Below are 23,163 nucleotides of genomic sequence, written 5' to 3'. Positions count from 1 at the left end.
CGTAGATTGTGACGCCTGTCACCAGTTAAGGCCTAAAGTGCCAAGGGAGATGCAGATGAAGCTCCTGGCGGCGTGGTTTTCTCAGTCTCTCTGGGACTTTCATAGGTGTTGAAGTCTTTCTCCTTCTACGGCCCATATGGCGTTGTCTCCAGGTAAGTGTCCGTGCAAACACTTTAGGAGTCATTCATGTGTGGCTCCATTGCTGTCTCTGGGTAGGTATTATCTTTGGTCGAAGTCGCTTCCTGCAGCTTCACCGCCCCCACTCGGCTCCTCCCGTTCTTCAGGGGATGAGTCTGCCCCGCGCCTCCCAGTTTTTCCTGAAACCGGCGCGACTCTGACCAAAATACTGGACTATTACTCATCCCTGCGTGCTGTTTTTGGGCCCACCCCTCCATCTGGAGCACCTTTTGGCCCTAAGGAGAGGGAGGCTGGCTTGATGGGTTCTTCACTGGCAGCTTGGTCCTGGGTGCCTGTCTCCGCTCCGGTATTGGTTCTGCACCAGTGCACAGCCTCCTATGGCTCCCACCTTCTGTGCCTGATTCTTCTGACATGCCGAATCCGGCGGTGGCGGCCTTGCCTTCACTTGACGCCCGATTGTCGTCTCTCTGGAGTCTAACAACGACCCTTCCAAGGTCAATGTTTTACCTTCTCGACGTTGATCCCGACGCCAGGAGCAGTGCCCCTGGTGTCCGCTATCTCCAGTGCTTTGCCTTCTGAGGCTTACTGTAGGAAGTTGGCTCTGTCTATACTATCTCAAAGTGAGAGAAAGTTCAAGGGTTCCCCTTAGAGGTTGATAGTGGCAAAATTAGATAATAGTAATACTCTATTTTGTGGTAGTGTGGTCGAGCAGTAGGCTTATCAGATGGTAGTGTTAAGCATTTGTTGTACACACACAGGCAATAAGTGAGAACACACATTCAAAGACTTAACTCCAGGCCAATAGGTTTTTATATAGAAAAATATTATTTTATAACCACAAGATTTCAGAATTTAGGTAAGTACTTAAATTGTAAGGTACTTAACACAGTTAAGTATGGAACTTTGAATTAAAACAATAGTATACACAGTTTTGGCAAAAATGGCAATAAGCTATTTTAAAAGTGGACACAGTGCAGAAGCCAACAGTTCCTGGGGGAGGTAAGTACAAGTTAGTTTGTCAGGTAAGAGCACTTAAAGTTAGGTCTTCGGGGCATAGGCAGCCAACCGTTGGGGGTTCAAGGCAACCCCAAACCCTCAGCACCAGCAACACAGGGCTGGTCAGGTGAAGAGGTCAAAGGAGGGCCCAAATAACAAAGGCGCCTATGGAGAAAAGGGGTGCTCCGGTTCCAGTCTGCTAGCAGGTAAGTACCTGCGTCCTCTGGAAGCAGACCAGGGAGGGTTTGTAGAGCACTGGGGGGGGGGGTCCCGAACAGGCACAAAATAACCCCCAGCGGCACAGGGGCGGCCGGGTGCAGTGTGTGAACAAGGCATCGGGTTTTGTATTGAAATCAATGGAGGGAGAAGGCAGGGCACAGGGGCCTTCTCGGACCAGCCACTGACTGGGCTAGGATGAGAGCCGCCTGCTGGTCACTCCTGCACCGGTGGTTGGTTCCTCTCGGTCCTGGGGGCTGAGGGTGCTGTGCTTTGTCCAGGCATCGAGATCCTTTGTTACCAGGGAGTCGCGGTCAGGGGGAGCCTCTAGATCCTCTCTGCAGGTGTCACTGTGGGGGTGCAGGGACATTGACTCAGGGTGTCCACGTCGTTGGAGTCGCATGGAGGGTCCTCTCTGCGGTGTTGGTTTCTCTGGACAAGGGCTGGGGGCGTTGGGTGCAGAGCGTGAAGACTCACGCTTCCGGAGTGAAGTAGGAGTCTTCTTTAAAGTTGGTTTCTTTGTTGTAGAATTGGACAGAGACACTGTCCTCTGGAGTTTATTGGTCCTTTAGGTGCAGGTCAGTCCTCTGAGTCCTCAGATGTCGTTGGATTTGTCGCTGTGCAGGTTCTTTGAGTCTGGAGACAGGCCAGTAGGGCTGGGGCCAAGTCAGTTGTTGTTTCCGTCGTCTCGGCGGGGCTTTCAGGTCAGCAGTCCTTCTTCTTTCTTCAGTTTGCAGGAATCTGATTTCCTGGGTTCAGGGTCGCCCCTCAATACTCAATTTAGGGGTGTGTTTAGTTCTGGAGGGCAGTAGCCAATGGCTACTCTCCTGGAGGGTGGCTACACCCTCTTTTGCCTCCACCCTGAGGGGAGGGGGCACATCCCTATTCCTGTTGGGGAAATCCTCCAAAACAAGATGGAGGATTTCTTAAGGCAGGGGTCAGCCTTAGGGGCTGTCCTGACTGGTGGGTGACTCCTCCTTGTTTTCTCATTATCTCCTCCAGACTTGCTGCCAAAAGTGTGGGCTGTGTCCAGAGGGGAGGGCATCTCCAGTAGCTGGAGTGCCCCGGGGTGCTGGAACACCAGGGTTGAGCCTTTGAGGCTCACCGCCAGGTGTTACAGTTCCTGCAGGGGGAGGTGAGAAGCACCTCCACCCAGTGCAGGCTTTGTTCCCGGCTAAAGAGTGACAAAGGCAATCACCCCATGTGGCCAGAAACCAGTCTGGATGTGGCAGGCTGGCAGGAACTGGTCAGCCTAACACTAGGAATTGGACTGTTATACAGGGGGCATCTCTAAGATGCCCTCTGTGTGCATTTTTCAATAAATCCCACACTGGCATCAGTGTGGATTTATTGTGCTGACGAGTTTGATACCAAACGTCCCAGTATTCAGTGTAGCCATTATGGAACTGTGGAGTTCGTGTTTGACAAACTCCCAGACCATATACTCTTTATGGCTACCCTGCACTTACAATGTCTAAGGATTGGCTTAGACACTGTAGGGGCATAGTGCTCATGCAACTATACCCTCACCTGTGGTATAGTGCACCCTCCATTAGGGCTGTAAGGCCTGCTCGAGGGCTGACTTACCTATGCCACAAGCAGTGGGTTGTGGGCATGGCACTCTGAGGGGAGTGCCATGTCGACTTAGTAATTTTCTCCCCACCAACACACAAAAGCTGTGAGGCAGTGTGCATGTGCTGAGTGAGGGGTCCCCAGGGTGGCATAAGACATGCTGCAGCCCTTAGAGACCTTCCCTGGCCACATGGACCTTGGTACCAGTTACAAGGGACTTATCTGTGTGCCAGGGCTATCCCAATTGTGGAGACAAAGAACACTGGTGCTGGGGCCTGGTTAGCAGGGTCCCAGGACACTTTCAAGCATAACTAGCATCAACAAGAGGCAAACATTTAGGGGTAACCATGCCATGAGGGGCATTTTCCTATACTCACCCTCTGCTTTTTCAATCGGAGGGGCCTGGTTTGGCTTGCCAGCCTCCTATTTCCGACACCATCTGCTTACCCAATCTGATTGGTTCTTTGACTTGCGCAGTGCTAGTGGCTTGGACTCCTCCCCTGCTTCCAGCTTTTTGTCATCCCCTGGGTTGTCTTCAGAGACAAGTTCTGCTCTAGCAGACACATTGAAGTGTGTTTTGGAAGTGTTACACATGGGCTTTCATACTGTTCTATATAATATCTTCTTGGGGGTTTTCGCCCAGCCGGTATCTGGCCATCCTGTGGAGCACTCTATTTCATATAGACACAGACCAGCCCCGGAGAATCTGTTTTGCCTCCATCGGCATTCAACTACTCAAAACTTTATGGTGCATACTACTTTAGCTGCTCAGAATCTTACACATGTTCCTCCTGTTCCGCCAGAGCGAGAAGCCAGGCAGCTGGGCTCTTCTGGTAGGTGAATTTTCACTTCATCTACCACTGCCTTGTGTTCAGTCAACACTTCCTGTGCCCTTGCTCTCTTCTCCTATGTTTTGTGGGACTCAGTACAGCGCATTTTGCCTTCACTACCTCAGGAAGTTAGGAATGTTCTGATTCCTTTAGTCAGGATGGTCAGCAAGCTGCCAAGCTTAGTATCAGATGTGGTATGGATACCACCATTTCTGTTGGAAGGGCTATGGCCTCTTCAGTGGCTCTGCGTCAACAGGCCTGGTTGGGTCCCTCCAATTTTTCAGACACTGTGCAGGCATCTTTACTTGACATGCCTTTTGATGGCACCTCCATTTTCGATGCTCATGCTGACTCGCCTTTAGGCCACTTTAGAGATGCTCATGGTGGCTGTAGGAAAGTACCCTCTTTTTGGCATGGTTGCCCCCACGTTTTGCCTGCTATCAGTGTGTTTTGACTGTTTTCACTGGGATCCTGCTAACCAGGACCCCAGTGATTGTGCTCTCTCACTCTAAATGTGGTTGCTTAGGACTTTGCACACCCCACAATTGACATACGGGTGCCCCCATTTAAGTCTCTAGTATATGGTACTCAGGTACCCAGGGCATTGGGGCCCCAGGGGTTCCCCATGGACTGCAGCATGTATTGTGCCACCCATGGGAGCCCATGCAAAATGTGTCTGCAGGCCTGCCATTGCAGCCTGCGCGAAAAGGTGCATGCACCCTTTCATTACAGGCCACTGCACCAGGTCACTGTAAGTCACCCCTATGGTAGGCCCTCCTAGCCGGTGCAGGCACCTGTGTGTGATGGCACTCCCCGCATGAACAGAGTTCGCCTTACGAACTCCGGCTCCATTACACTGGACTTCGTAAGTGTGGGGAAGCCATTTTACCCGTGTACTGGTCACTCACTGCCTCTGTCCAGCTACATAATAGTAACGCCAAACTTGGGCATGTTTGGTATCAAGCATGTTGGAATCATACCCCAATACCGTTGCCAGTATTGGTTGTATGATTCCATGCATTCTGGGGGCTCCTTAGAGGACCCCCAGCATTGCTCCTACCAGTCTTCTGGGGTTTTCCAGGTAGCCCGCGTTGCTGCCACCCCTCACAGGTTTCTGCACTCCTGCTGCTTGACCAGCTCAGGCAGAGGGAGGCAGAATAAAGGATTTACCTCCCTCTCCCTTGGAAATAGGTTTTACATGGCTTGGGAGGGGTAGCTGTGAAGGGCACATTTGCTGCCCTTCTTGTATAAACTCGTTTGCACCAGTCCAGGGACCCCCAGTCCCTGCTCTGGTGCAAAACTGGACAAAGGAAAGGTGAGTGGCCATTTCCCTGTCCATCACCACCCAAGGGCCCCTAGGAGCATCTGAGTGGCCAGGTCAGATGGGTGACGTCACATCCCCTCCCGGTAGGTGGTCACTGTGCTAGGTTACCAATCCCCTTTCTGGGCTATTTAGGGTCTCCCTCTTGGATGGGTCCTCAGATTCGATAGGCAAAATTCCAGAAGGACTCTTCTGCATCGTTTACTTCATCTTCTGGCCACTGGAACTGCAACTGGACCCTCCAGGAATCGACAATCTGCAACTCCAGCGAGGACTCCACTCTGTAACATTGTTTCTCCGGCTCCTTCCAACAACTCCAACATTTCCCCGGCTGTGCACCTTCTAAGGGTGACAAGTCGTCAGCTTGCACGAGAAGTAGGAAGGAATCTCCCTTGGAGTAAAGGAGTCACTCCCCTGCATCTGCAGGCACCAACTGCAACGACGATCTGCTGAGTGGATCTTTTCTCCTGTGGAGCTGCGTGGATCCTGCATCCCTGGTGGTGGTCTGGAATGGTCCCCTTGGCCCTCTCGCCCAGATATCCAACTTGGGAGACAGTAATCCCTTGCCTCTCTTTGGAGGGCAGTACCCCTGTGCACCGCAACTCTTGCAGCTACCAAGGCTTGGTTGTTTCTCCTCCAAAAGATCTTCAGGCTTCATGTACCCCCAGCACTCCGTACTGCAAAGCACAGTCTCCTGCCTGCTGCTCCAGTAACGTGGGACTCCTCTTCAGGTGTGCTGAGTGGGCCTCACTGTGACTCTTGTTCCTGCTGCCTGTGGGTCACCTGTGGGGACTGCCTCCTCTTCATGTGACTCTCCCAGCTGCCGAGTCACCCGCGACTCTCCTCCTTGGGTCGAATCCCCTGGATCTTGCTGGTCCTCTTCAGCAGTGCAAAACCTTCTTCTCTGACACCTGCATTTGCCAAGGCTTGTTGGTGGTTTTCAGGTACCATTGACCGACTGCATCATGACTGCCGATGTGGGACATCACTTGAATCACCTCTGGAACTCCTGTGCTGCACTGTTGACTTCCTTCATCCACCATCTACCTGGTCCTGCATCCACAGAAGGGTGGGTAGTGGCTCCTGCCACAGCCGGAGACTCAAACCCGAACAGGACTTTGTGTGACAGGGCATCAAAAGTCTGCCCAGTCCACCTGTGCCGCATTCTCCAAACACCCCTAGTCCATTCCACTATCTCAGACCAGTTGGGGCAGAATCTTCCATGACCTGCCCCACTGGGAATCCAGCACAACGGACAGGTGAGTTTTGCAAATAGTCCAAATGGGCTTTTCCCTCCCGTTTGAGACTGACCCTCCGGCCATGCCTCCATCCAACGGCCGCTTACCGGAGGATCATCTGTCACTTCTCCGTTAGGATGTCACAGCTCTCTTGGCCAAGAGAGCCAAAGAGAGGGTCAATGCGCCTGTAGTAGGTTGTGGTTTTTATTCCTGCTACTTTCTGGTGCCCAAAAAGGACAAGGGCCTACGTCCAATCCTAGACATTCGGGCCCTCAATCTCTTTCTCAAGAAGGAGAAGTTCAAAATGCTCACTCTGTTTTAGGACCTGTCTGCCTTGGACCCAGGAGACTGGATGTAGCGATGGACTTGCTAGATGCTTACATATACCCGTCTTGCCTGCCCACAGGCACAACTTGCGATTCGAGGTAGGTCTCAAGCACCTTCAATTTACTCTGCTTCCCTTCGGCCTCACCAGCGCCCCTCGGGTGTTCACGAAAGTGATGGCGGTGTGTAGGAAAGTGCCCTCTTTCTTGGCATGGTTACCCCCATTTTCTGCCTGTTGTCAGTGTGTTTAACTGTTAACTGGGATCCTGCTAACCAGGATCCCAGTGATTATGCTCTCTCCCTTCTACCTTGGTAACTGTACCTTTTTCTTCCCACAATTAGCACACTGGTTCCCCCATGTAAGTCCCTTGTATATGGTACTTAGGTACCCAGGGCATTGGGGTACCAGAGGATGCCTATGGGCTGCAGCAGTTATTCTGCCCCCCCATGGGGAGCCCATGCAAAGGGTTCTGCAGGCCTGCCATTGCAACTTGCATGAAATGGGTGCATGCACCCATTTGCACTACAGGTCATGCACCAGGTCACTATGTCACCCCTATGGTAGGCCCGCTCAGGCCCTCTCAGCCCAGAGGACCGGGTGCAGATACCTATGTGTGAGGGTACCCCTGCACTAGCAGAGGAGCCCCTATAAACTCCAGGCACATTTTCCTGGAATTTGTGAGTGCAGGGATGCCATTTTACGTGTGTACTGGACATAGGTCACTACGGCTTGCAAGACTCCAGCAGGATTCCTCTGCAACCTCCACTTCAACACTGGAAAGGCAACTGGACCCTCCAGGAACCGACAACACTGGAATCCACTAAGAAGACTCTTCTGCAACTTTGTTTCCACAGCTCCTTCCAGCTTTGCAACATTTCCCCCCGGCTTGGCATCCTCAGAAAACAGCAACTCTTCAGCCTGCACAAGAAGGAGGAATCTCCCTTGGAGTGAAGGACTCACTCCCCTGCATCTGCAGGCACCTGCTGCAATGATGACCAGCTGCGTGGATCTCCTCTCATTCTGAGCTGCTTGGATACTGCATCATGGGTGGTGGTCCGGAGTAGTCCTCTTGGTCCTCTCTGTCAGCTGTCCTACTTTGGTGAAGGTAAGCCCTTGCCTTCCCATGCAGGACAGTACCTCTGTGGACCTCATCTCTTGCAGCTGACAAGGCTTGTTTGCATCTCCTCCAAGGGGTCTTCAGGTGACGTGTAGCTCCAGTCCCTAGCTCTCCTTCCTGTGGCGCACAGCGCTCTGCGTGGTTCTTCTGCGGCATGGGATCCCTTCCTGTAGTGCTGCGTGGGCTCCTACGACTTCTGTGTCCCCGTCCTGTGGGACTCCTGTGGGTGCCGCCTCTGCTCCTGTGGTCTGTCTCTGACGCTGAGGGCCCCCTGTGACTCTCTCTCCTGGGTTGAGTCCTCCTTGGCCTTGCTGGTCCCAGGCAGCACCGCTTTTCCACTAACCGCGAGTTTGCCTTTGCCAAGGCTTGTTAGTGGAATACCTGCACGACACCAATCTGCAATCTTCACTCCAGCGTGGGACATCTTCTGCATCCATCAGGAACTCTTCTCCGACTCCAGGGCTGTGTTGCTGACCTGTTCTTCATCACCATCGACCAACTCCTGCAAGTACAGCTGGGTGGGTAGAAGCTCCTATTCCTCCTGGACTCCACTATGACTCTTGGAATTGGTCCCCTCTCTCCACAGGTCTTCTTCTTCAAGAATCCACCTCTGGTATCTTGCAGTCTTGTCTGAGTGTCCTCTTTTCTTAATTTTTCTCCTTTTTGGTCATTTGGGGACATTCCAGTTATTTACTCCTGCTTTCCTGGTGCTGGGGGGTACTGTGTTACTTACTTACTTTAGTTCTCTAGTACTCCCAGCTCCCCTATACATATTCCACTTACCTAGGTCGGGGTCCTGTTTTCGCATTCCATTTTTTTAGTATATGATTTGGGCTCCCCCATGGTCTCTAGTGGTTATTGCTATTTGCACAGTTTTACAACCTTTCCGATGCTTATTTCTGATCACTAGTGTATATATTTAGTGTATTACTTACCTCCTATTGGTGGGTTGGCCTTCTAATATTTTGTGGTATTGTGTTAAAAAATAAAGTAAACTGAGTGTTTTCTTTCATGTGTTTAAGTGATGTGCGACTACAGTGGTAATGCCTGAGCTTTGCATGTCTCCAAGATAGGTCTTGGCTGCTCATCCACAGCTACTTCTAGAGAACCTGGCTTCTAGACACTTCCTACACTGCACTAACAGGGGATACCTGGAACTGGTATAAGGTGTACGTACCTTAGGTACCCACCGCACACCAGGCCAGCTTCCTGCATTGGTGGTGCAGCAGTGGGATAAGCACTTGCAATTGCCTTAACCCTCTCACTTGGTACTTTCCACAGGAAAGACCACTTACTAGCTAGTGATCTACACTTATACCTAGTTTCAGGACACAGTCTGTTGGGTTTGGGTAACAGAGGGGTCTAGGCATAGCCCTTGCTACAAACCTCTCTAAAAGAGATTAGAAGTTAGGGAGGTTAGGCACGCCGTACACCACTCTAACACAAACATGCGTTCAGGGCAGAGCACATCTCAGGCTATGGACTCTACTTATGAGAGCCTCACCTTTCAGAAATGGAGGGAGAAGTGCAAAGAAAGGAACCTGAAGACAGGGAGGAACCCTTACAAGAGTCTGTTCCCAGGCCTTCTCTTCCAGGATGACTAGGACCATGCTGGTGGCCAGGACGAAATGGAGGAGGATGTAGACTGTACACTATTAGAAAGAGAAGATCTGGAAACTGAGGAAGGTCAGGAGAGACCTTCAGAGGATCACGGAGCCCCTAGTAAACCCTCTAGTGCAGCTGGGAACACTACAGGTAGTGTGAGGAGAAGCCTTGTTAGTAGGCCCCCCTTTGTACCCAGAGGGTTAGTAAAATTAGGGACCGATCCTCCTCTGCCCACTCTCATGTCACTTCAGTATCTGAGGGGACATGCTGCTCAACTCCAGAAGAGGACTCTTTAGACGGGGAGCTGAGCAAACGGGGGCTGGAGGAGGCCAAGCTGAAGCTGCAACATCTAGCCCTAAATAGGGGGGCATTGGCAGTAGAGAAAGAGAAAGGCAGGGGTTGGGGTTAGTACCCCATGGTGGCAGCAGCAACTTTGGTTTCAGGGAGCCTGGGGTCAGGGAGGAGTCTTTTGATTCCATGAACCTTAGTAAAGTTGTTGGGGGATGCCATCAATAAGTGGTTCTGTGCTCTGGATAGGGCCTGTAAAGTACAGAGGGTCCCCCAGAGGCAGTGAGCTGCTATCCTTTGGCTCTCCTCCTCTGACAGGGGAAGGGATTGACTCCTTACTGTCAGGGAGGAAGATGCTGATATCTGCACAGTTTTGAAGTCTGCTCTTTTGGATGGTTTTGGTCTCACCACTGAACAGTACAGGATAAAGTTCAGGGAGACCAGAAAAGAGTCCTCCCAAGATTGGGTTGACTAAGCATTGTTCTGTGAAGGCTTTGGAAGGCTGGTTACATGGTAGGAAGGTCACTGATTATGAGGGCTTATAGAGTCTTATTCTGAGAGAGCATATACTTAGCAATTGTCTGTCTGATTTGTTGCACCAGTACTTGGTAGAATCAGACCTGACCTCTCCCTAAGAATTGGGAAAGAAGGCAGACAAATAGGTTAGGACACAGGTGAGCAGAAAAGCTCACACAGGGGGTGACAAAGACAAGAAAAAGAAAAGGAAGCATGTAAGTTTCAGGACAAGGGTGGGGACAAAAGCAAACCTAAAGAGTCTTCATTAGGCCCACAAAATTCCTCTGGGGGGTGGTTGAAAAACCTCTTCCTCTTCCCATAACAAGAAGCCTTGATGCTATGTTTGTACAAACAAAGGCCATAGGCCAGGAAACAGCTCTTGTCTAAGAAAAGCACGAAGCTGTCCACCTCTACAACCCCCACCTCTACCACTAGTGCCTTTAGTAACTGCAGTAGTGGTGGGTCAGGTATCAATAGCCAATCCAAGGTGTAGCTGGGCTCACCTTAGGAAGTGTGGTGGGGGCTGGCTTAGTTATGGAGACTACTGAGGCAGTTTTAGTCTCAGATGGGGGCATTGATTTTGCAGCCCTGGCTGCCAGTCCCTTAAACATGGGTAAGTACAGGCACCTACCCTTAATAAATGGTGTTCAGGCAGAGGCCTAAAGGGACACAGGTGCCAGTGTCACTATGGTGACTGAAAAACTGGTGTCCCCTGAGCAACACCTACTTGGTCATCAGTACGAAGTGACTGACTCCCGCAGCAACACTGTGTGCCACCCCATAGCAGTTGTTGATTTGAGCTGGGGGGAGGGGAGGTTTACTGGCCCAAAAAAAGTTGGTGTCCACAGACGTACCCATAGAGTATCTCTTGGGGTATGACCTGGAGACTTCATCTTGGGCCGAAGTGGAGTTGGAGGCCCATGCTACAATGCTGGGCATCCCAGGGCATATTTTTGCTTTGACTATGGCACAGGCCAAAAAGCAAAAAGAGAAAAGAATCTTGGAGCCTGGAATAATGGCCCAAGAGGCTCCCAATGCCAAAGGTAGAAAGGTCAACAACTTGCCCCCCTACTCCACCCTCCAGTGAGGATTCCCCCTTTGAGGAGGAGGAATCCACTTCCTTGGTAGAACCTTCACCTGAAGAGTTGAAAGCTTACACAGCTGAGCTCTTAGGTGCAGGGGGGCTTGCCAGGGAGGAATTCAGTATGGTACAGAAAAGCTGTCCCACATTGGAAGGGTTTAGACAGCAAGCTGTCTTTCAGGAAGCAGGGGATGTCAGTGGCACCCACAAGGTGTATTGGGAAGACAACCTCATACTCAGAACTAAGGGAACCTAAGCCTGGTGCCACCAGGAGGTTGGTAGTACCTCTGCAATATAGAGAATTTATTTTTTGACCCTTGCCCATGACATACCCCTGGCAGGTCACCTGCGGCAAAGCAAGACTTGGGACAGACTTGTTCCACACTTTCACTGGCCCCATATGTCTGAAGATACAAAGGAGTTTTGTTGCTCCAGTGGCAAGACGGGTGGCACCCAAAGCCCCCTTAATCCCACTGCCAGTGATTGGGGTTCCCTTTTAGAGGGTTGGGTGGATATTGTTGGCCCCTTAGACCTGTCCACTGCCTCTGGAAACCGGTTTATACTGGTGGTGGTGGACCATGCCTCCAGGTATCCAGAGACTATACCTTTAAGGATCACTACAGCTCCTGAAGTGGCTTCCTTAACAAGGTGGTATCAGACAGAGGCCCAAACTGTCTGCTTACATTAAGGCCATGTGGAAGGAATGCAGGCTAACTTATAATCTCACCACACCTTACCACCCCCAAACCAGTGGTAAAAAACCTTGACTCCAAGAAATTAATAACTCTTCAGAGGTAGGGGTTGGGGCAGTTCTTTCACAACTTAACACTGAGGGCCAGGATCAACCAGTTGCTTTCTTAAGCAGAAGGTTGACCCCAGAGAGAGGAGTTGGTCAGCTGTTGAAGGGGGCCTTTGCTGTTGTCTGGGCCTTGAAGATTCTGAGGCCATACCTGTTTGGTACTCACTTCATTGTGCAAACAGACCACAAGCCCTGTGTGGTTCTCCCACGGCGTGGGATCCCTTCCTGTAGTGCTGCGTTGGCTCCTTCTATGAGTTCTGTGTCCCCGTCCTGTGGTACTCCTGTGGGTGCTGCCTCTGCTCCTGTGGACTCTCTGCAACAATGGGGGGGTCCCCTGTGACTCCCCTTCCTGGGTTGAGTCCTCCTGGACCTTACTTTGCCAAGGCTTGTTAGTGGAATTCCTGCACCGATGCACTGACACCAGTCTGCAATCTTCACTCCACTGTGGGACATCTTCTGCATCCATCAGGAACTCTTCTCCGGCTCCAGGGCTACAGTGTTGTTCTTCATCACCATCTACCAACTCCTGCAAGTACAGCTGGGTGGATAGTAGCTCCAACTCCTCCTGGACTCCACTGTGATGCTTGGACTTCGTCCGCTCTCTCCACAGGTCGTCTTCTTCAGGAATCCACCACTGGTTTCTTGCAGTCTTGTCTGAGTGTCCTCTTTCTTCATTTTCCTCCTTTTGGGTGGTTTGTGGATAGTCCAGTGATTTACTCCTGCTTTCCTGGTCGCTGGTGTGTAATGTGTTACTTACCTCTGTGGTCCTCTAGTACTCCCAGGTCCCCTCTACACATTCCACTTACCTAGGTGGGGGTCATGTGTTTGCATGCCAATTCTTTTTTAGTATATGGTTTGGGCTCCCCCTAGGGTCACTATTGGTTATTGCTATTTGCACTGTTTTCTAACCTTTTCTATGCCTATTTCTGATTACTAGTGTATATATTTAGTGTATTACTTACCTCCTATTGGAGGGTTGCCCTTCTAGTATTTTGTGGTATTGTGTTCCTGTGACGGGTCGGACTGATCGGACCCGCACACAATTGGGCTTAGTGCTATCTCTGCTTGGGTTGACCCGGAAGCGACCCAGAGGGCTGTCCTTCCTATTGGCTCTGCACGGTACTCGCGGGACGAGAGGAACGTAAAAGGGGAGGTCCCGGAGTGTCAGAGGGGCACGGTAGGCCGGAGTGAAAATCTCCAGGAAGCAGCAGCGGAGCAAGTCCAAAGGCTCGAAAGGATCAAGGAGGAGAGGAACCTATGGTCGTCAGGAGTTCCCGAGGATAGAACCCGACTGGAACCAAGAACCCTCACGGTCCCAACCCGGGATGGAGATCGCCGGCCCCGGGAAGCATACGCCTAGGACCTGCCACGCTTCAGGAGAAGCATGGCCAGGCCAGGTACGGAGCTAGGGACGGGTAGTGAGGGTGGAAAGCGGGAGGAGGAAGTTATACACTGGGAAAGAACACAAGCATGGGCACTGGGCGGGAGGTATATGGAAGGGGGGGGGAATACGAACGGGGAAGCACTGTGAGCACAAAATAGGTGATTGATCAGGAAAGAAACAGTGTCAGCCGCCGGCAGGAAGGACCAAATAGAGGAATTAATAATGTAAAGAAAAGAAGTCTCAAGAGCCTAAGAATAAGGGAAAGAGGAGAGATATACAGGAGAGAAAGAGAAAACGGCCAGAAGAAAAGCCCAGACAGACAGGTCTGAGAAAAGACTGAAGAAAGGAAAGAACAGAACCTAGGGCTAAGGAAGAAAGAGAGAAAAAGCAAGTAAGAAAAGAGGAGAAAAGAGCGGAAGACAGAAAAAGGGAAAGAGAGAGCAGAGAATAGGAAACTAAGAGAGAGGAAGAGAGAGAGGAAAGGAAAAGAGAGCGATATACTCAAACACTTACCGTGCCTATTCTTCTTCTGTCCCCACATGCTTCCCGAGAGGCCTATGGAGAGAATAGAAAGAAGAAGACGAGATTAGTCCACCAAGATGGGAGGAAACATCTACAACCAACTACCTCGGACTTACTCACCATAAAGTATTCTGTAAAACAAGAATAAACCATACTTACCTATAGCCACAATCAGTCTTGTGTACGTGATATCAGCCAGCCTACGACAAAGTGATGTCAGAAGTGGGATCACTGGAAAACTCCCATAATGGAGGAAAAACCCACCATGGCAGACGTTATAGCACAGTTAGCGGAAGGGCAACGTCACCTCCAATTAATGTGGGAACAACAGATGAAGGAAGCACAAGAAGAACGCGAGGCCCTACAGACAGCCCTTAAGAGCCAGGCCACAATCATGGCAAACAACCAACTAGTCCATGAAACAGCCCTAGAAAAACTAATAGCCCACACTAAGGTGCATCCCAACGTACCAAGCAGTGTCTTACAAAAGTATCAGGACCAGGAAGATCCAGACTCATTTTTCCTCAACTTCGAAAGAGTGGCAAGGATGGCTAGTTGGCCAGAAGACTAGTGGGGGCAGTATATTGCCCTGTTACTGACGGGGCATCTCCAAGCAACATACCAAGCCATCAATCCTAGTGGTACTCTCCCCTATAAAGAAATTAAAAAAAACATCCTAGACAGTGAGAGTTATCGGTCCAAGTTCCGCCATACTAAGTGGCAACCACAGGAGAACCCGTGTACCCTATACTACAGGGTACAACATGCTGCTGGTCGATGGTTACATCCCACCGAAAAAACCCGAGAAGAGATGTTTGATGTAATCGTCTTGGAACAATTTTTAGACGCCCTGCCCAACACGACCCGTAATTGGGTTTGCCAACACCCAGGGTTGACCAATGACACAGCCTCGCGCTTTCCACAGGAGTCCAGACTTTAGAGCAACCTCCAGTAGAACCCCAGTCCCCTCCCCTGTGCGGCCCACCATAGGAAAAGGAGCATCCCCAAGACCACTGTGGATGCAGGATACAGAAAGGATACGGATACCCCATCCTCTACAATCGACTTTCCCCACTACAGGACCTCAGTGTTACCACTGCTTGGAGTGGGGTCACATAGCACGATATTGCCCCCAGAAAAAGGACATGGAAGAACCAATGGAAATTGGATTTACAAAGGGAAGGGTTTTCTGGGCCGGGGAAACCAGACCTACATACACCCTCCCTATCCTTCTCAATGGCAGGGAAAGGGTGGCCCTGGTGGACTCAGGATGCAGCCAGAGTGTTATCTGTCAGGAATTTATCGAACCCGGACAAGGGTTACCCCAGGCACAAGTATTGATCACCTGTGTCCACAGGGATCAGAGGTACTATACAATGGCAGTCATCAACTTCCAGTGGAGAGGAGATAAAGAAACCCTCAAGGTGGGTGTGTTACCTCACCTGGAGTAGGCTACTATCATTGGGACTGACTATGCAACCTTTTCCATTTTGTTGACAAAAGCAGGACAAGAGCACACTTTGAAAATGTGGTGGAAAGAGGTCCCATATGACGCGGGGGAGATAGCTAGTCAGCCTCCTAGAAAACATCTAAGTAAACGACAGAAAAGGATACAACGGCAACAATACTCGGTAAAAGACCATGAAGTCACCAAGATGGATCCAGGAGCCACAGGCAAGGTATATACGGTGGCAGGAGATTTTAGACAGAGTCAGAGGGACGATCCCTCCTTAAAGAACGCATGGCAGCAGGCCTTGCATCACGAGGAACATGTGGTAGGTCCGAAATTCCTCATCCAGAACCATCTCTTGTACAGAATTCCCCAGTCTAACGATGAAAGGCAGAAACAATTGCTAGTCCCCAGTAGTCACAGACAACAAGTCCTACAGTTGGCTCATGGGGACAAGGGGGAAGGGCATCTAGGTAGGGAGAAGACCGAGGAGGCCGTACTCCAGCATTTCTACTGGCCTGGGGTTTACGGGAATATCTGTAGACATTGCTTGAATTGTCCGAAATGTCATTTATTTATATAATCCCGTTGCACACCCACCTGCTCCATTACAGCCGCTGCCCATTATAGAGACCCCTTTTTCCCGCGTAGGCATGGATATCATTGGCCCTCTCAGTCCATCCAGTAAAGGTAGACAGTATGTCCTGGTGCTGGTTGATTATGCCACCCGGTATCCAGAAACTATTCCCCTCCCCAGCATGCACACGAAAGTAATCGCCCAAGCCATGATTGAGTTTTTTTCAAGGGTGGGTTTTCCTAAGGAGATCCTAACCGACCAAGGCACACCTTTTATGTCCAGACTCATGGGTGAAGTAAGCAAGACCTTAGGAGTAAAGCAGATCAGAACATCAGTATATCATCCACAAACCGACGGTCTCGTGGAAAGATATAATCGGACTATTAAGTCCTTGCTCAGAAAGAGTATCACTGAGGATGAGAGGGATTGGGGAAAAAAAACTACCCCTGGTATTGTACGTGATACGCACGCATGTTCAATCTTCCCTAGGTCATAGTCCATTTGAATTGTTATTTGGCCGGCCACCCCGAACCCTTCTCGAAATGCTAGTTGAACAATGGGAAGAGACTGACGATGAGACTAAAAACCTCCTTACCTATACCAAGTAGTTGAGAGAGAGCCTACAGTCAGTGTGGGAAAAAGCCCACACCACTTTACGCGACCCCCAAGAAAAACAGAAGGGGTATGACACCAGGAGTGTGCTCCGTAGTTTAAAAATAGGGGGCAAGGCGCTGGTCCTCCTTCCCAGTAGGGAGAATACATTATTGGCACAATGGCAGGGACCATACGAGGTGCTTGAACAGATCAACCCCACTACCTATAAACTGGCTCTTCCCCACGGTAGGGAACAAATATATCACATAAACATCTTAAAAAAGTAGCAGGAACCCGTTGGTGCCCAACCAGTCCGATACATCACAAATAACAGTACAGAGGATATCCTGTACCCAGCCCTTTCCCTTCCACACTGTCAGGAGGAATCTAGACCCCAAACTAATACATCCCTCCCAGATACACAGCTGCTCTCCCTCTTACAGGTTGTGAATGCATATAGGGATGTTTTTTCCAAACAACCCGGACATACCCAGTTAGCTGAACACATCATTCGTACTAAGAATGAGGCTATATCGAGACGAAGACCCTATCGTATCCCAGAGGCATAAAAACCTTAATAGAACAAGAGGTCCAAACTATGTTGAAAGCGGGAATCATAGAACCCTCCAACAGCCCATGGTGTTCTCCGGTCGTATTCGTCCCAAAACCGGATGGGAGTACTCGGTTTTGCGTAGATTACAGGCGGGTCAGTGAACGGACTTATTTTGATGCCTACCCCATGCCCCGCATTGACGAGCTGTTGGAAAAATTGGGACAAACTAGGTTCATGTCCACCCTGGATTTAACAAAGGGGTATTGGCAGATCCCCTTGAAAGCAGTTGATAAGGAAAAGACCGCCTTCGCTGCCCCATCCGGTTTATACAAATTTAATGTTCTCCCCTTTGGGTTGCATGGGGCCCCCGCCACGTTTCAAAGACTAATGGATAAGGTACTACGTCCCCATCAGCCATATGCAAGCGCGTATCTAGATGACATAGTGATATACAGCCAGACATGGACCGATCATCTACAACACTTGAGGGCCGTCTTACAGGCATTGAGGGAAGCCCATTTAACAGCTAACGCTGAAAAATGCAGACTACGGTTTACGACGATAAGGTATCTAGGATATGTCTTGGGGGAGGGAATGGTTCGTCCCCAAATAGAAAAAGTAGACGCTATCCAACAGATACCCGGACCAAAGTCAAAAAAGGACGTACGTGCTTTTCTCGGTCTTGTGGGGTACTACCGGCGGTTTATTCCACAATTCTCAACAGTGGCCGAACCTCTCACCAACTTACTTAAAAATACTACTCCTAAAACCTGCTCCTCGCTTCCCGAAGCTGCCCGTCACAGTTTTGACCATCTAAAACACGCACTGACCACCAAACCGGTATTAGGCTGTCCGGATTTCCAAAACCCTTTTTTTTTTTTTTTTTTTACAAACAGACGCATCTGATGTGGGACTTGGGGCTGTGTTATCTCAAACTCAGACGGATGGGTCCATCCACCCTTTATTGTACATTAGTAGGAAGCTGCTCCCGAGAGAAACACACTGCCCCACCATTGAGAAGGAATGTTTGGCTATTAAATGGGCTGTTGGAGCATAGTGCTATTATCTCAGTGGGCGAACCTTTACTCTTCTTACGGACCATGCACCTTTTACCTGGCTCGCTCGCAACAAAGACTCGAACGTTCGGGTTCTAAGATGGTTTCTCTCTTTGCAACCCTTTTCCTTCCAGGTACTTCACTCTCCGGGCCGCCACATGTTGAATTCTGATTACTTATCCCATTACCCTGCTCCTGAGCGTCATCGACAGCCGCTCTCTAGGGGGAGTGTTTGTGGCGGGTCGGACCGATCCGACCCGCACACAATAGCGGCTAGTGCTATCCCTGCTTGGGTTGACCTGGAAGCGACCCAGAGGGCCGTCCTTCCTATTGGCTCTGCACGGTACTCGCGGGACAAGAAGAATGTAAAAGGGGAGGTCCCGGAGTGTCAGAGGGGCGCGGTTGGCCGGAGCGGAAATCTCCAGGAAGCGGCAGCGGAGCGAATCCGAAGGCTTGAAAGGATCAAGGAGGAGAGGAACCTACGGTCGTCGGGAGTTCCCAAGGATAGAACCCGACTGGAACCAAGAAGCCTCACGGTCCCAACCCGGGTTGAAGATCGCCGGCCCCGGGAAGCATACGTCTAGGACCTGCCACGCTTCAGGAGAAGCGTGGCCAGGTCAGGTACGGAGCTAGGAACGGGTAGGGAGGGTTGGAAGCGGGAAGAGGAGGTTATACACTGGGAAAGAACACGAGCACGGGCACTGGGCGGGAGGTATATGGAAGGGGGGGGGGGGGGATACGACCGGGGAAGCACTGTGAGCACAAAATAGGTGATTGATCAGGAAAGAAACAGTGTCAGCCGCCGGCAGGAAGGACCAAATAGAGGAATTAATAATGTAAAGAAAAGAAGTCTCAAGAGCCTAAGAATAAGGGAAAGAGGAGAGATATACAGGAGAGAAAGAGAAAATGGCCAGAAGAAAAGCCCACACAGACAGGTCTGAGAAAAGACCGAAGAAAGGATAAGAAAGGAAAGAACAGAACCCAGGGCTAAGGAAGAACGAGAGAAAGAGCAAGTAAGAAAAGTGCAGAAGACAGAAAAAGGGAAAGAGAGAGCAGAGAATAGGAAACTAAGAGAGAGGAAGAGAGAGAAGAAAGGAAAAGAGAGCGATATACTCAAACACTTACCGTGCCTATTCTTCTTCTGTCCCCACATGCTTCCCGATAGGCCTATGGAGAGAATAGAAAGAAGAAGATGAGATTAGTCCACCAAGACGGGAGGAGACATCTACAACCAACTACCTCGGACTTATTCACCATAAAGTAATCTGTAAAACAACAATAAACCATACCTACCTATAGCCACAATCAGTCTTGTGTACATGATATCGGCCAGCCTACGACAGTTCCAAAAATAGAGTACCTTTATTTTTGTACAACTGATTGTTTTCCTCTATGGGTGTAAGTGCTGTATGACTACCGTTGTATTGTATGAGCTTTGCTTGTCTCCGAGATAAGCCTTGGCTGCTCATCCACAGCTACCTGTAGAGAGCCTGGCTTCTAGACGCTGCCTACACTTCACTAAGAGGAGATACCTGGTCCTAGTATAAGGTGCGAGTGCCTTTGGTACCCAACACACACTAAACCAGCTTCCTACACAGTGGTTGCAGCTTATCTGCGCAGGTTAGGGGTTTGAGTCTTCCCCTACCTCGATGACTGGCTGTTGAAGGCGAAGAGGATGCTGAAAGTCGTCTCCCATCTTCAGACTACGGGAACCTTCTGCACTTGCTGGGGTTGACTATAAACATGCGAAAGTCACACCAGACTCCTTCTCAGATGCTCCCTTTTATCAGAACCGTTTGGGGCCTATCCTCCCGAAAAGCGAGTCCAGTATAATCAGGCTATGATTCCAGTGTTTCAGCTTCTATCCAGGATTTCAGTGAGAATGACTTTGAGGCTGCTGGGCCTTGTGGCTCTGAACTAGGCATGGAGTATGGTATTCAGAGCTACTGAGCTTGGCTACAGCTCCTCCGATCAGACTGCCTCTTCAGAAGAATCTTCTGTTGCAATAACTAGGAACGGTTCTCCACCCGAACCTGTCCAATTTTTGCCTTCTTGCATGGAGATTGAGCGGCGGCACTTTACTTCTTTCAACCTTTTGCCCGAATTCTGTGATGTTGTTCTGGCTGCCAGGCGTCCGTCCCACCAAAACGGTATACGCCTGTCATTGGTATAAATTTGTAGCATGGTGTCCTAACAAGTCTGTTGATCCTCTTTGTTCATCCTTTCTTTTGCCCAGCAGGGCTTTGTAATGTGCACCATTAAAGCTTACTTATTGTCCATTTCAGCCTTTTTTAGATTGCCACACCAACTTTCCTTATTCAAGTCTTCCATTGTTGGCAGGTTCCTTATGGAACTCACAAGTATATTTCCTCCAACCCTGTTCATTATCCCCCAGTGGGAATTGAACCTGGTCCCAACTTACCTTATGTGTGCCCCTTTTGAGCTGCTGCACAATTATCTCATGCGGTTCCTCAGAATCACTTTCAGAAAGAGTGAGCTTCAAGCTCTTTTTTCCAAGCCACCATTTCTGTCTGTCCACAATGACAAAGTGGTGCTCCGTACAAGGGCATCCTTCCTCCTTTAGGTTGTTAAGCCTTTTCATGTAGGCCGGTCCATCACTTTGCTTACTTTTTACGCACCCCCACATCCCTCTCATGAAGAGGAGAGACTCCACGCTCTGGTCCCAAAAAGAGCCTTGGTGTTCTACCTCATTCGCACTAAAGATTTCCGGTTCGACGATCCACTCTTTGTTGGATATGTGGGTGCGAAGAAAGGGAAGGCAGTGGAGAAGCATACCATCTTGTGATGGGTACTGCTCTGCATCAAAAAGTGCTACGCTTTGGCAAAGAATTAACCCCTTAGGGCTTGCATGCGCACTCCACCTTAGAAACCGCTGCTACCACAGTGTTAGCACACGGAGTTCCTGTCCTGGACATCTGTCAGGCTGCAACATGGGCATCCTTGCACAGGTTCACAAGACATTACTGCCTGAACAGTCCGATCCACAGAGATTGCTACTTTGGTCGTATGGTCCTGAAAGACTTTTAGTATGATCTTGGTTCGCAGCCCACCACCGGGGATGGTACTGCTTGTGTATCTATTCTGAGGTTAGGAATCTGCAACTAGAAGTCTCTATCAGATTAACAAGTTACTTACCTTCGATAACTATTTATCTGATAGAGACATGTTCTGGTTGCAGATTTCTTACTGACCCACCCATCCTCCCCACTTATAAACTGATTTCTAGGCACAGCGATTCCCCTTTCAGTCCCCGCACACCAATTTCAGTGTTCTTCATGGCTTCGCACTGCTGACCTAGAAAGTGGTGAAAAGACACTGACGTCAGCGCGCCTGGGTGGCACCTATGTACAACCGTGGCGTCATCACGGCGACCACGACGCCAGCGACAGACGGGAAGTTGACCAGTGCCGCCTAATGGTCCAACCGGAAATCTTTAGTGCGAATGAGGTAGGACACCAACACTGTTTTTGGGTCCAGACAGTGAAGTCTCTCCTCTTCATGAGAGGGATGTGGGGGTGCGTAAAAAGTAAGCAGGGGACTGCTCAGAAGAAAAATCTCAGGAGCCAGTCTTACGCCAGGGGGAAATTCTAAGGTAAGGAATCTGCAACTAGAACATGTCTCTACCAGATAATTTGTTACCGAGGTTAAGTAACTTGTTCTTTCATGCTTCTGTTGTGGATTGGTGGTGCACCTTTAGCAACTTTATTTTACTACATAAATGTATAAATGTCTTTAAGTTGCATTTGACATCACTATGTATCTTTCATCCTAGCCAATAAAGCACCAGTTGGATTAGGAAATCGCCCAGGGAGTGTGATTCGTGTTTATGGTGATGAAAATAGCGACAAAGTGACTCCTGGAACCTTCATACCATACTGTTCAATGGCACATGCACAGCTGTGCTTCCATGGTCATCGAGATGCTGTGAAATTCTTTGTCGCTGTGCCTGGTAAGTTTTATAATATGTTTACAATATGTTTTCATTTTAATTATTTGGAACTCTTATAGTACTTTAAACTGCAGTCTCTCCATTTAGGTCCCTCACTTACATTTTTATACAGCTTATCCGGTATGGGCCTCAATGGCCATGAAAGCATTATTTTCTTCATAAGTGTATGTGTTTTTGGGAACCATAGATGTGAATATTTTTTTTTTCAGTTCTTCTGCCTAAATTTACATATTTTGCTCTGGTTATTCACTATATATTAATGGGATATTTCAATTTAAAGCTTCAACCATATTGAAAGTCCTGCCCCCAGCCAAGTAAGAAACAAACCTAGATTCTCTGCATGAAGGGCTTTTGACATAGGTAATCTCCACTTTTGAGTAAGTTACACATGTAAGTTCACTCTTAAAATTTTGAGTCACCATTTACAAGAGTAAAGTTACTCAAAAGCGTAGACTTGTATGTCTCCAACCCCTGAAACATGGGGTGGAGGCAAACTTACAAGTGTAAGTCCAGCACCCCTGGTCCAGCCAATGATATTGCAACACCCTCCCATGGAAAATATGGGAGACAGGGACTTAAAATAGAAACCTATAGGAAACAATATTGAATTAAATGACTTTATTTCCATTTTTTAATTATGTATCTAAAATGAATAAAATGTCGAAAAAATATAAACATAATTTAAAAGATAAATATTATATTATGATAAAATATGCTGGTAACCTCTAAACCTTTTTTAATTAAAAAATAAATGTAACATTATTTAAAACAAAAAGCTGAAATATATTATTTATTTCCTCTTTTGTAAGTTTGGACTTTGTCTCTGCATACTTTTCTAGCTAGCTATTCTGTATGTTGTCATTGTTCGCACAAAGCATCCCATTTTGGTTGATTGGCCGCACGGCGGAGGTATGTGTAGGAAGCTGGCATGATGTATGGTGATCACCTTATACCAGGTCCTGGTATCCCTATTTGTGAGGTGTAGATAGTGTCTAGGAAGCCATGGCTCTCTAGAG

General features: G+C 49.3%; 1 protein-coding gene across 2 annotated transcripts in view; it reads left to right on the top strand.

Moving 5' to 3' along the window:
• SPAG9 (sperm associated antigen 9) overlaps nt 1-23,163 on the top strand; it is a 1,094,694-nt gene that overhangs the window by 852,962 nt on the left and 218,569 nt on the right. For both annotated transcript variants that reach the window (XM_069200034.1, XM_069200033.1), the window contains exon 28: nt 21,971-22,147. In XM_069200034.1, the coding sequence (XP_069056135.1) occupies nt 21,971-22,147 (177 nt within the window). The remainder of the gene's footprint in view (nt 1-21,970; nt 22,148-23,163) is intronic.

This window comes from Pleurodeles waltl, chromosome 7 (assembly GCF_031143425.1).
Source record: "Pleurodeles waltl isolate 20211129_DDA chromosome 7, aPleWal1.hap1.20221129, whole genome shotgun sequence".
Lineage (NCBI taxonomy): Eukaryota > Metazoa > Chordata > Amphibia > Caudata > Salamandridae > Pleurodeles > Pleurodeles waltl.
This window is presented reverse-complemented; position numbering and strand designations above follow the sequence as displayed.